Source organism: Oncorhynchus tshawytscha, linkage group LG01 (genome assembly GCF_018296145.1).
Source record: "Oncorhynchus tshawytscha isolate Ot180627B linkage group LG01, Otsh_v2.0, whole genome shotgun sequence".
Lineage (NCBI taxonomy): Eukaryota > Metazoa > Chordata > Actinopteri > Salmoniformes > Salmonidae > Oncorhynchus > Oncorhynchus tshawytscha.
Window position 1 is genome coordinate 72109610 of NC_056429.1, and position 14386 is coordinate 72123995.

Genomic DNA, 14386 nt, shown 5'->3' on the forward strand with positions numbered 1-14386 from the left:
AAATGTAACATGTATACCAGGGAGTATACTATATGTAACATTTATACCAGGGAGTATACTAAATGTAACATGTATACCAGGGAGTATACTATATGTAACATTTATACCAGGGAGCTAGTATATGTAACATTTATACCAGGGAGCTAGTATATGTAACATTTATACCAGGGAGTATACTATATGTAACATTTATACCAGGGAGCTACTATATGTAACATTTATACCAGGGAGCTACTATATGTGACACTTATACCAGGGAGTATACTATTTGTAACATTTATACCAGGGAGTATACTATTTGTAACATTTATACCAGGGAGTATACTATATGTAACATTTATACCAGGGAGTATACTATATGTAACATTTATACCAGGGAGTATACTAAATGTAACATGTATACCAGGGAGTATACTATATGTAACATTTATACCAGGGAGTATACTAAATGTAACATGTATACCAGGGAGTATACTATGTGTAACATTTATACCAGGGAGCTAGTATATGTAACATTTATACCAGGGAGCTAGTATATGTAACATTTATACCAGGGAGTATACTATATGTAACATTTATACCAGGGAGCTAGTATATGTAACATTTATACCAGGGAGCTAGTATATGTAACATTTATACCAGGGAGTATACTATTTGTAACATTTATACCAGGGAGTATACTATATGTAACATTTATACCAGGGAGTATACTAAATGTAACATGTATACCAGGGAGTATACTATATGTAACATTTATACCAGGGAGTATACTAAATGTAACATGTATACCAGGGAGTATACTATATGTAACATTTATACCAGGGAGCTAGTATATGTAACATTTATACCAGGGAGCTAGTATATGTAACATTTATACCAGGGAGTATACTATATGTAACATTTATACCAGGGAGCTACTATATGTAACATTTATACCAGGGAGCTACTATATGTGACACTTATACCAGGGAGTATACTATTTGTAACATTTATACCAGGGAGTATACTATTTGTAACATTTATACCAGGGAGTATACTATATGTAACATTTATACCAGGGAGTATACTATTTGTAACATTTATACCAGGGAGTATACTAAATGTAACATTTATACCAGGGAGTATACTATATGTAACATTTATACCAGGGAGCTAGTATATGTAACATTTATACCATGGAGTATACTATATGTAACATTTATACCAGGGAGTATACTATTTGTAACATTTATACCAGGGAGTATACTAAATGTAACATTTATACCAGGGAGTATACTATATGTGACATTTATACCAGGGAGTATACTATATGTGACATTTATACCAGGGAGTATACTATATGTAACATTTATACCAGGGAGTATACTAAATGTAACATTTATACCAGGGAGTATACTATATGTAACATTTATACCAGGGAGCTAGTATATGTAACATTTATACCAGGGAGTATACTATATGTAACATTTATACCAGGGAGTATACTATATGGGGCGGCAGGGTAGCCTAGTGGTTAGAGAGTTGGACTAGTAACCGGAAGGTTGCAAGTTCAAACCCCCGAGCTGACAAGGTACAAATCTGTCGTTCTGCCCCTGAACACGGCAGTTAACCCACTGTTCCTAGGCCGTCATTGAAAATAAGAATTTGTTCTTAACTGACTTGCCTAGTTAAATAAAATAAAAAATCTTAAACATTTATACCAGGGAGCTACTATATGTGACATTTATACCAGGGAGTATACTATATGTAACATTTATACCAGGGAGTATCCTATTTGTAACATTTATACCTGGGAGTATACTATATGTGACATTTATACCAGGGAGTATACTATATGTGACATTTATGCCAGGGAGTATACTATATGTAACATTTATACCAGGGAGTATACTATATGTAACATTTATACCAGGGAGCTACTATATGTAACATTTATATCAGGGAGTATACTAAATGTAACATTTATACCAGGGAGCTACTATATGTAACATTTATACCAGGGAGCTACTATATGTAACATTTATACCAGGGAGCTACTATATGTAACATTTATACCAGGGAGCTACTATATGTAACATTTATACCAGGGAGCTACTATATGTAACATTTATACCAGGGAGCTACTATATGTAACATTTATACCAGGGAGCTACTATATGTAACATTTATACCAGGGAGCTACTATATGTAACATTTATACCAGGGAGCTACTATATGTAACATTTATACCAGGGAGCTACTATATGTAACATTTATACCAGGGAGCTATTATATGTAACATTTATACCAGGGAGCTATTATATGTAACATTTATACCAGGGAGCTACTATATGTAACATTTATACCAGGGAGCTACTATATGTAACATTTATACCAGGGAGCTACTATATGTAACATTTATACCAGGGAGCTACTATAAATGCTCAATGCATGCTTTGAAGAGTTGTTACCACATAAGTTTAAATGTCTTAGTATAAGTCTGGAACAGGACTGTAAAATAAAGTGTTACAGCAGTGTCCAGAGAGTGTCTAGAGAGCAAACCTGACCCGAGCCTCTATGTCAGATGTATTCTGTAGATAGTTGTTGTGGTGCTACCGTGCTGGAGTGGTGGCGGTAGTCCAATGAAAGCCCTATACTTACCTTGTTTTTAAGATATTCAAAAACTGTAAAATTTCTGAGAACTGTATCAATCTCAAGGCTCTCAGGAATCTTAAGCCTGAGAGAGAGAGAGAGAGAGAGAGAGAGAGAGAGCAAGAGAGAGAGATAAGAGAGAGATGAGAGAGAGAGAGAGCAAGAGAGAGAGATAAGAGAGAGAGATAAGAGAGAGATGAGAGGGAGGGAGAGAGTTAGAGAGAGAGAGACAGAGAGAGCGAGAGAGAGAGAGAGAGAGACAGAGAGAGAGAGAGAGAGAGAGAGAGATGAGAGGGAGGGGGAGAGAGAGAGAGAGAGAGAGACAGAGAGAGAGAGAGAGCGAGAGAGACAGAGAGAGAGAGAGAGATAGAGAGAGAGAGAAATAAAGGTTAATAATCATAGATAAAATGATAGTGTTTTACAGTGTGGCCTGTCCCCTATAAGGAGGATATACTGTAAAATAGGCCTACATACAATACAGTAGTGTCATGTACTGTAAACTGAGTGTCCTACATGTGTCTGAGTCCAGGGGTTAGAGAAACAATGCAACACCTGCCTCAATGCCAGTTTACATAACACCAATATATTCCCTGCTCTGATCTACTGTGTGTGTGTGTGTGTGTGTGTGTGTGTGTGTGTGTGTGTGTGTGTGTGTGTGTGTGTGTGTGTGTGTGTGTGTGTGTGTGTGTGTGTGTGTGTGTGTGTGTGTGTGTGTGTGTGCCATGCATACCAATGCGTATTTCTATTAATTCTGGATGGAATAACTTACACTAGTAGTGACTGAGGTTAACAGGGCAGGACGATGTTAAACAGTTACTTATCTTTGTATTTTTCAAATCTCTTTGTATTTTTGGGGATCTGTTCATAGTTTAATTCATGGTTGATACCAGTGGAGGCTGGTGGGAGGAACAATAGGAGGACTGGCTCATTATAATGGCTGGACTGGAATAAATGGAACGGGGTAAAACATGTGGTTTCCATATGTTTGATATCATTCCATTTATTCCATTCCAGCCATTACGAGCCTCTCCTCCTATAGCTCCTCACACCAGCCTCAACTGGTGGAGACATCTGTAAACAAAATAGTTATCTCCTGCATACAGTGAGAAAGTGCTTGGAACTATCCTGCAGCAAGACCATACAACACATCAAACTGCAAGCCTCATCACACGTAACAGCTACAGTACCACAAATATTTGTATACACGGGCCACGCGGGAATCAAACAACCCAGATGCTACCATCACTCTTCCCCCCCCAACAAACTAAGCCATTGGAACCACACTGCAGAGTAAAGAACAAGAATCATAACCACAATGAGAGACTCCATACCCTTCCCAGACCTTGGTCCTTACCGCATTTGGAGATAACTAGATGAATTCTTTGAACATGGCCCAGACCCCATGTTCTACAATTCTTATCCCATTTTAAGAGGAAGTGTAGATTGTGATTCCTACTTGTATAAACTATGTTTAAACAGACAGGACCACAGTTTGACTATGGCCCCATGGATCTCTATTGTCACCCCATTTGGAAAGGAAGCGTATACTGGATGAGTCAGACTGTTTGAACATGACCCAGACCCCATATATTCTACCATTCTTACCCTACAGAGTAACTATGGCACTAGATCATTATTCTTACCCTACAGAGTAACTATGGCACTAGATCATTATTCTTACCCTACAGAGTAACTATGGCACTAGATCATTATTCTTACCCTACAGAGTAACTATGGCACTAGATCATTATTCTTACCCTACAGAGTAACTATGGCACTAGATCTTTATTCTTACCCTACAGAGTAACTATGGCACTAGATCTTTATTCATACCCTACAGAGTAACTATGGCACTAGATCATTATTCTTACCCTACAGAGTAACTATGGCACTAGATCATTATTCTTACCCTACAGAGTAACTATGGCACTAGATCTTTATTCTTACCCTACAGAGTAACTATGGCACTAGATCATTATTCTTACCCTACAGAGTAACTATGGCACTAGATCTTTATTCTTACCCTACAGAGTAACTATGGCACTAGATCTTTATTCTTACCCCACAGAGTAACTATGGCACTAGATCTTTAGTCTTACCCTACAGAGTAACTATGGCACTAGATCTTTATTCTTACCCCACAGAGTAACTATGGCACTAGATCTTTATTGTTACCCCACAGAGTAACTATGGCACTAGATCTTTATTCTTACCCCACAGAGTAACTATGGCACTAGATCTTTATTCTTACCCTACAGAGTAACTATGGCACTAGATCTTTATTCTTACCCCATTTGCAGAGAAAGCTCAGAGAGGTCCAGAGACCAAGATATGGTCTCTTCTGCCTCTCCTTCTCCATAGCCATCCCATGCGGCCCCAACCTCACCCTGTACCCTTTCTGAAACAACTCTCCACACGATTTCCTACGCCTTAACGTGTCTCCACGAGCCTCGGAGCGAGGAGCGCAACCGCGTGGACCCCGGTACATCAGAAGCTTAGTAGGGATCATCGCTACCGATCACAGATACTTAGTTATCTATTGTTGTGTGTCAGGTAGTTTCTGTTTAGGGTCCTTGTCTTTCTGTAAAGTGGGACCAAGCTGTAGTTCTTCAGTTCAAAGGTCAAACACTGATGGTTCAAGAGTGTCTCAAAGGAAGAGATGAAGACGAAGTTCTTGAAGAAGGCAATGGATTCAAAAAGATTATTGTTCTTCTTTGGAAGATAGACAAGTTGAGTTTTTCCAGGTAGAATGAAAGAGATAAAGCAAAACACTCCCAAAGCTAAGACAAGGTACTTCGCCGAGGTTCCAAAAGGTCCGTTTCCACCAGAAACGCATGTATAGAAAAACCTGACTATAAGGTCCAGAATCAAGCACTATGCGTGCTTAAGAGAACACCAGACAGACTGAGTGACAGTCAGGTAAACAGACACCAAGACTCTGTACCTGTCTAGTACAAATTGTATCCTGGTCTGATATGAACTGTGATACAATAGAGGCTCTATCCCTGTATTGTCATTGTGTTAATAATCTGAACAGCCCAAACAGATTTCATTTTGGCCTCTTTGTTGTACCTACAGAGAGTCATGTGGATTTTCAACCACCAATAAGGTGCAGTGTTCAGAGGTGAGGCGTTTTTAAAACTGCCTGAAGCAATCCAGGGATTTAGAGCGAGAGGTGAAGTAATAATCTGTATTTAATCACAAGTGCCGTGCTGTCACTAGCAGATATCAGATGGGTGGACAGTATCTATAGTACACTGGGATAAAGCGGAATGGAGGTTTGTTGATAATAATGCCGCCGGAGGGGATGGCTGCCATTTTACGGGCTCCTAGCCAACTGTGCTATTTTGTGTTTTTTTTGCATTGTTTGTAACTTATTTAGTACATAATGTTGCTGCTACCATCTCTGATGACCGAAAATAGTTTCTGGATATCAGAACAGCGATTACTCACCTCGAACTGGACAAAGGTTTTGTCTTTAATGAGTCCAAAGCGAAGGACATACTGCTTCTCCGAGACCAGGCCCAAATCCCCCTTATTCGTGGGAAGAAAAGACGGAAATACAGGGGGTGGAGATCAGGGTGACTTATTAGAATTTGTCGCCGAGTGGGTAACCAGCCTCTACCATCTGTTTAATTGGCCAACGTGCAATCACTGGAGAATAAACTGGATGATCTCTGTTCGAGACTATCCTACCAATGGCACATTAAAAACTGTCAAATCTTATGCTTCATGAGTCGTAGCTGAACGACGACATGGATAATATACATTTGGCTGGGGTTTCGGTGCATTGGCAGGACAGGACAGCTACGTCTGGTAAGACGAGGGGTGGGGGTGTGTGTCTATTTGTCAATAAAAGCTGGTGTGAAATGTCTAATATTAAGGAAGTCTCGAGAGTACCGTAATTACAAGCTGTAGACCACACCATCTATATTTACCATTCACAAACCGATGCTGGCACTAAGACCTCACTCAACGAGCTGTATAAGGCCATAAGCAAACAAGAAAATGCTCATCTAGGCACTCCTAGTGGCCGGGGACTTTAATGCAGGCAAACTTAAATCCATTTTAACTCATTTCTACCAGCATGTCACATGTCCAACCAGAGAGGGGAAAAAAAACTCTAGACCACCTTTACTCCACACACAGAGATGCATACAAAGCTCTCCCTCGCCCTCCATTTGGCAAATCTGACCATAATTCTATCCTCCTGATTCCTACTTACAAGCGAAAACTAAAGCAGGAAGTACCAGTGACTCTCTCAATACAGAAGAGGTCAGATGATGCGGATGCTAAGCTACAGGACTGTTTTGCTAGCACAGACTGGAATATGTTACGGAATTCATCCAATGGCATTGAGGAGTATACCACCTCAGTCAACGGCTTCATCAATACAGTGCATTTGGAAAGTATTCAGACCCCTTGACATTTTCAACATTTTGTTATGTTACAGCCTTATCTTAAAATGGATTAAATACCAAAATATCCTCAGCAATCTACACAAAATACCCCATAATGACAAAGCGAAAACAGGTTTTTAGTAATGTATGCTGTTACGTTCCCCAGTTTCTGTGTTGTTTTGGGTTTGTATGTGTTTGTATATGTTTCAGGAAATGGCTTCCTGGATTCCCCTAAGCAGCTGATTGGTCGGGCCCATTGCAGATTGTAGCTTTGACCCGCCCTCTCGTCAGGGGATACAGCTGTCTACAATTACCGACTCCTTTGGCAGCTTTAAAAGCCAGTGTTCCTTTGTTAGGAAAGAGGGAGCTTCTTTGTCCTGTGTTGGTTGTTGTTCAGGGACAGTTTTTGTTATGTATTCAGACCCATATTCAGACCCTTTGCTATGAGACTCGAAATTGTACTCAGGTGCATCCTGTTTCCATTGATCATCCTTGAGGTGAGAGTCCACCTGTGGTAAATTCAATTGATTGAACATGATTTGGAAAGGCACACACCTGTCTATATAAGGTCCCACAGTTGACACTGCATGTCAGAGCAAAACCCAAGCCATGAGGTTGAAAGAATTGTCCGTAGAGCTCAAAGACAGGATTGTGTCGAGGCACAGATCTGGGGAAGGATACTAAAAAATGTTTACAGCATTGAAGGTCGGTCCCCAAGTACACAGTGGCTTCCATCGTTCTTAAATAGAAGGTTGGAACCCCCAAGACTCTTCTTAGAGCTGGCTGTCCAGCCAAACTGAGCAATCAGGGGAGAAGGTCCTTGGTCAGGGAGGTGACCAAGAACCCAATGGTCACTCTAGAGTTCCTCTGTGGAGATGGGAAAACCTTCCAGAAGGACAACCATCTCTGCATCTCTGACCGGACGGAAGTCACTCCTCAGTAAAAGGCACATGACAGCCCTCTTAGAGTTTGCCAAAAGGCACCTAAAGACTAACAGACCATGAGAAACAAGATTCTTCGGTCTGATGAAACCAAGATTGAACTCATTGGCCTGAATGCCAAGCCCCACGTCTGGAGGAAACCTGCCTCCATGCTTACGGTGAAGCATGGTGATGGCATCATCATGCTGTGGGGATGTTTTTCAGGGGCAGGAACTGGGAGACTAGTCAGGATCAAGGCAAAGATAACTGAGCAAAGTACAGTAGAGATCCTTGATGGAAACCTGCTCTAGAGTGCTCAAGACCTCAGACTGGGGGCGATTGGATCACCTTCCAACCCGACAATGCAGGAATGGCTTCGGGACAAGTTTCTGAAGCGGTACCGGAGTGCCAAGTCTTGGTCCAAATGGCTCCTTAACAGCTTCTACCCCCAAGCCATAAGACGGCTGAACAATTAATCAAATGGCAAACCAGACTATTTACATTGACCCACCCCCCCTTTGTTTTTACATTGCTGCTACTCACTGTTTATTATCTATGCATAGTCACTTTACCCCTACCTACATGTACAAATTACCTCAACTAACCTGTACACCCGCACATTGACTCTGTACCGGTACCCCCTGTATATAACCTCATTGTTATTTTATTGTTACTTTAAAAAAATAAAAATAATTACTTTAGTTTATTTAGTAAATATTTTCTTAACTCTATTTCTTGAACTGCATTGTTGGTTAAGGGCTTGTAAGTAAACATTTCACTGTAAGGTCTACACCTTACAAATACAACTTGATTTGATTTGTATTGACTCCAACTCAGAACAATAGAGCCATCTGTACTACTGAAGAGGTACAGAAAGAGGACAGGAGTAAACAAATCGCTCTGGGTAGTTGGAGGAGCCACATCGAATCCGAACTCATGTCAACACTAAGTATTCCCGAAGCTAACGTGCTAACGGTTTCCCTACCAAGGCCATTGGTTCTTGCTGGGCAGGTGACGTCACTGCATGATGGCTACTAGCATATGCTAAATAGCCCGCATCTGCTACACATGCAACAACACTGCATGTAACATAATCCAAATCTGTGGGTATGTGCACTGCCAAGCCCCCTCCCCTCTGTCACGTGACTGACAGTAGAAACACACACTGGAGCCTTTTATCAATCAGCAGCCTAGGGATGACCATGTTACAACACGGATAATACCCTGTCCAGCCAGTAAGGATTATAGCCCCCCCGCACACACACACACACACTAGAGGACTAAGGGGAATGCACACACAGATACTTTACTAGAGTCAGTAAGCAGAGCACAAGGCTTCAAGGATCAAAACAGACAGTACACTAATATCACCAACAGAGGGCAGTAGTGATGAGGATATGTCATTTGGCGAGATATGGATGGTACATTGGCTCCAGTAGTCTGTGTGTGGAAGTAATATGGGATATTATGTCATATGGCTTTAATTTTAAAATCGGGGTTGAGCTTTTACAACACTGCTTATATCTTCTTCTATGAGGGCATTTGCATGTATTTCTTTTTACCTTTGCATCATATTATAAGGTCTATATACATGTAGTTACTCCTATTTTTCCACAGGACCCTACACTATCATTTCAAAGCTGCCTTACCCTCCTCCGCAAGCTCTGTTCTTTCTAGAGTGAAGCCCTAGTAGGACTGAAATGACTTGTGTAGATGGGGTGGAAGGGTTGGGGCTCTGGGGCTAACAGCAAGCTAACATCTTTCAAAGCACTAATCAGAGGAGGCTGGTGAGGGGAAGACGGTTCACAAATAATGAATGGATGTGTTTGAGACCATTCCAATAATTCCGTTCCAGTCATTACTATGAGCCAGTCCTCCCCATTTAAAGTGCCACCAGCCACCACTACAGCTAATCAACACCACTAGCCTGGCTATGGCCCTCTCTCTCATGGGAGGGACACCCACTTCAAGTAATTTAAGAAGATGGTGTCTTATTTCCAGGAGGAACACTGCATGTCCTTTTTACATTAGCCACACGTTTCTCTACCCTCTTAATTAACGGCCAAATTGCAAAATGGGAATGAACATTACTGTGAAATGAGAGATACATAGAGTAGGATAGATAGAGAACTGTCTCCTGTGGCTCAGTTGGTAGAGCAACACCAGCGTTGTGGGTTTGATTCCCACGGGTACCAGTGTGAAAATAATTAACATTTAAGCACTCACTACTGTAAGTCGGTCTGGATAGGAGTGTCTGCTAAATGACTAAAATGTCAAATGTTACTGCAGTGCAGAACCTCTTTTAATTTTATTTTCAGTAATGGAGTCCAGTGGTTCTCTTGTTAAAGAAAACCACTGGAAGTTTCTCAGGCAGTTCCATGAGAACAACTGGTAGTGTGTGTGTGTGTGTGTGTGTGTGTGTGTGTGTGTGTGTGTGTGTGTGTGTGTGTGTGTGTTAGCTTTTAGTCATACAGAGAGTGAAAACTGAATGAGTCCACAGGGATTGATGTAAAACTGTTAACACCGTCATTGTTTGCCTCTCAAACAGACGACAAAACAGAATTAGTGAGATGGAAATAGTCTTGATGGACATCAAGACAAAGACAAATCACTGATTATGGATCCATCTCTATTGATTACAGTGAAGCCATTACAAATCTGTGAACTTGCCTTGCCACTGGATCTCAACTCAATAGAGATCGACATGGGGGACATGTGAGGACATTATACATGTCACTCAGTCACCAACCACTGGACAGATTATTCATGCATGTTGGATCTAGAGTCTGATGTAACATCTACCTGATAACACCTCTACAGTACCAGCTCTATCATTAGACTTTCTATCTATACAGTCATTGGATTCTGCCCTGTCGTCAATCATTGTCATGTTGCTATAATTTAACATGTTTCTTATTTCCTGGAAACCTCTGATTTGTGTCCAGTACCAGCTCATCCTAATAATAACCTGGCCGAATACATTTACATTGTCATTTTAGTTATTTAGCAGACGCTCTTATCCAGAGCGACTTACAGTTGGTGTATTCATCTTAAGACAGCTAGGTGGGACAACCTCATATCACAGGCATAGAAAGTACATTTTTCCTCAGGAATGCAGCTATCAGTAGGAACTATCAGAACTAGAAGGGGGTCAAGTGCAAGTGGTGGTTAACATGTTGATGGTTTTTTTTTTTTTTTTGGGGGGTTTGTGGTGAGGAGAAGGATTATTTAAGATACTGTTTCAGATGTACTTGGAAGATGGGTAGTACCCTGCCTAATACCCTGTCCCCAGCTAATAGTACCCCCTGTGATATCAACTAGTTGATAATGGAGAGTTCGGCCTATGTGTTATGGCACAATAGCACAGTGTAGGCCAATCACACACACACACACACACATTATGGCACAGTATATTGTAGTGTGGACCCAGTCAATGGATCGCTGGGACAGTAATATCTGTTGCTACGTAATGTGACATACACAAATATGCATGGTCATTTTTTAAATTTTTTAATTTATGGAGCCATCCCTTGTATAATTTTGTAGGCCTCCCAGGCCCTGTATTTGCATTGAAAGTAATGTATATAATTGCTGCCGCTAGGGGGAGCTGTGATGTCAATGGGGAGCGTTAGTGGGATCGTGAGGTCTTGGATGTTGCTTCTTCAATCTTGGGAAATGCCTAATACTAAACTATCTTATCTCCATCTCATCATTCCACTCTGTTAATTCAGGTATGTAATGCGCAAAAGTGCAATATGACTCATGAAATATTCAGATAACATGGTTAACTACATTGTCCATGAGTTTGGTAATGTTTGAAGGCAATTGAAGGAAATTTAACTGAGTGAAAAACTGGTTGGTATTTTCCACATTATAAGTAATGTGCGTTTGCTAGGTTGCTAATGGTTATACGTAAGAAAAGGGAATACGACTTTTTCAACAAGGTTTTTAGCTCATATTTGTTTTATTTCCAATGAACAAAGGCTCGGTTTACTTCAGGAAATATATGTAAATATTCAATGTGACTATAAAATGTGTTAAGTGTTTATTTGTAAGAAAATAGCATTGAACAGTTTACTAGCATTATGCTAACCGAATTTAGCTTTGCGCTAGCTAGCTCGAGGCTATTGGGTTTCAGCTTTTTAGCTCATTTGTTGATGGTTTAGAATGTAATGGTTGTAGCATTGTTTAGCACAGCCTCCAGTCATTTGTAGCTTTATGGAAATTGACACTGCTAGTACAGTGAGCTAGGTATAATGTAGCCTCTTATGGTACAATTTGATGGTTTTACATGCCAAATGGCTTTTATTGCTAGATACTAAATACTACCGATTGAATAGTCTCAGATTATATGCACTATTAATTTAGCTATAGCAAGAGGTGAAAGGTGAATGCGTAACGTAAACTCACGTAAACTCGTACATCGCCGTGGTCCGTACAATTGCCCTTATTTTAGCGCCCCAAAAACGTAAAACTTCCAGATCAACTGTAATGTCAATACCATTGTAAAGCACAATTTCTCCCCTTTCCAACAGAATCAATTAAATGACCTAAACACTGCCCGTTTCTGCATAATTCAAGCAGGCAATGAGCCCTGTCGGGTATTTTAAAAAATGGCAGGTGGGAAAGCGAAACTAATGCGTGATAGTGAGAAGGAGAGATGTCGGGTTGTAAAATTGCTTTTTTTACTCGATCTGTCCAACTTATCACCTTATCGCCTCTAAAATGTAAATAAAACACTATAAAGAGTTTATATAATGTGTCATTACATACCTATTTGAAGGTTTGTGTCGAATTTGAATCGGGGTTTTAGGGCGGTGCTTAAGTGATCTTAGAAGTAAACAGCGGCTTTGAGAATGATGATCGCATGCAATGATGACGCAAAAAATGACTAAGTATCCCCCCTTACTCCCGTCACTGTCCATTTCTTGTTTTTAAACGATGAGAGAAGTGCTACACCTGGTGGAAAGAGATTGTAAGACAGAAATAGTTGCTTTATGCGTGCTGTACGTTACGACATGACACGTCCCGATGTAACGGAGGGTCCGTTTTTTCAACTTTTCTCCAATACTATAGAGCCATTACCATGTCAATCAACGCTTGAATAGAAACCTAGTTCACACCCCTGATTTTGAAGTCAACACAGTCACTACAGTCCCATTAGTTTTCTTTGTAGCCTCGTTTGAATGTCGCGGTTACGCACATTTGTACGGAATGGGGTGAGTTAGATGTATGGAGACCTTTTGGGGGGGACTTGAGACCTTAATTTTGGATACACAAAGTGGAATGTGAAAAGACTTAATACTAGAATGCAGTTGTAATATATAATTGATTTTTCCTAAATAAATAAAAAAGTTTCACAAACTTGGAGTATGCCTAATACTGAATCCTACTAACTTTTCTCCATCTCATCATACCACCCTGTTAATTCAGGTCAATTATCTGCGGACTACGTCTCAGTCCGAGGCATGTAACAGTAACACACCCTTAAAACACACAATCACACAGCAATAAACACAGATGCAATACACGCTAGTGCAAACACACATTCTATTTCACACGTGGTGTGTGTGTGGGACCGTATAAAATCAGATGACCCTAAAATACACTATCTGACGCACAGAAAGCGTCATTCCGCCTCTATGCAAACACAAACACAGTGTGACGCGAGTGGGCTTTTCGAGGGTGTATTCTTCTGTGCTATCTGACACATTCTCAGTGGTAAAATTATATATTTTTTCATCTCACTGGCTTCCCCAGTATGAATAGATGATAGATAAATAAATACATAATTTATGAATGCATATTCATGGTGAGTAAAGGGAAATCTAGGCCATCTCAAAACAATGGCTTTCCTCCCAGTTGCCTTTTCAAATACCTCCAGAAATAGTGGGCTGGTTAGACCCAGATAGTAGGATTCAGGATTCACTGCCGAGGAGAGCCTCCTCCCAGTAAACAATCTGGTTACTTCTGCATTCCAAGAACGTTAGTAGGGATCTTCTCAGAAAGTTAAAATTGCAACTTCTTATTTATTTCTCAAAACAATGTTTTTTTTCTCCAAATATTTCTGAATAAAATTGCCAACTTCACCAATATTTGTAACCTTCCGTGAAGTCACAGGAACGTTCTCGCTGGTCTCTTTTTTTTACATCAGACTACAGATTTAATTAGTGGCAATGTAGAGAATGGCTAATTATTAAATCCAGTCTGTCATAAACCACCATATCAACCTTTTTCATCATTCTACAGCTAGTTGACGCTAACAATAGCATCACCACGCTACTACTGCATAGCCTACTGAGAAAAATAAGCCATGACACAATCCAGACCATTGTATGTTTCCCAGGCTGCACCTATTGATAAATGTGGAGGACACTGCACAGAGAAGGTCCAATAGGTGTCAATTTAGAGGTGTCATGAATCGGAATGGACGAT

The 14386-nt window shown here is 40.4% G+C and overlaps 1 protein-coding gene across 9 annotated transcripts in view; it reads right to left on the reverse strand.

Moving 5' to 3' along the window:
* The window catches only part of kcnma1a (potassium large conductance calcium-activated channel, subfamily M, alpha member 1a), a 308219-nt gene that overhangs the window by 83188 nt on the left and 210645 nt on the right, over nucleotides 1–14386 (reverse strand). For all 9 annotated transcript variants that reach the window (XM_042325120.1, XM_042325106.1, XM_042325095.1 and 6 more), the window contains exon 6: nucleotides 2641–2716. In XM_042325120.1, the coding sequence (XP_042181054.1) occupies nucleotides 2641–2716 (76 nt within the window). The remainder of the gene's footprint in view (nucleotides 1–2640; nucleotides 2717–14386) is intronic.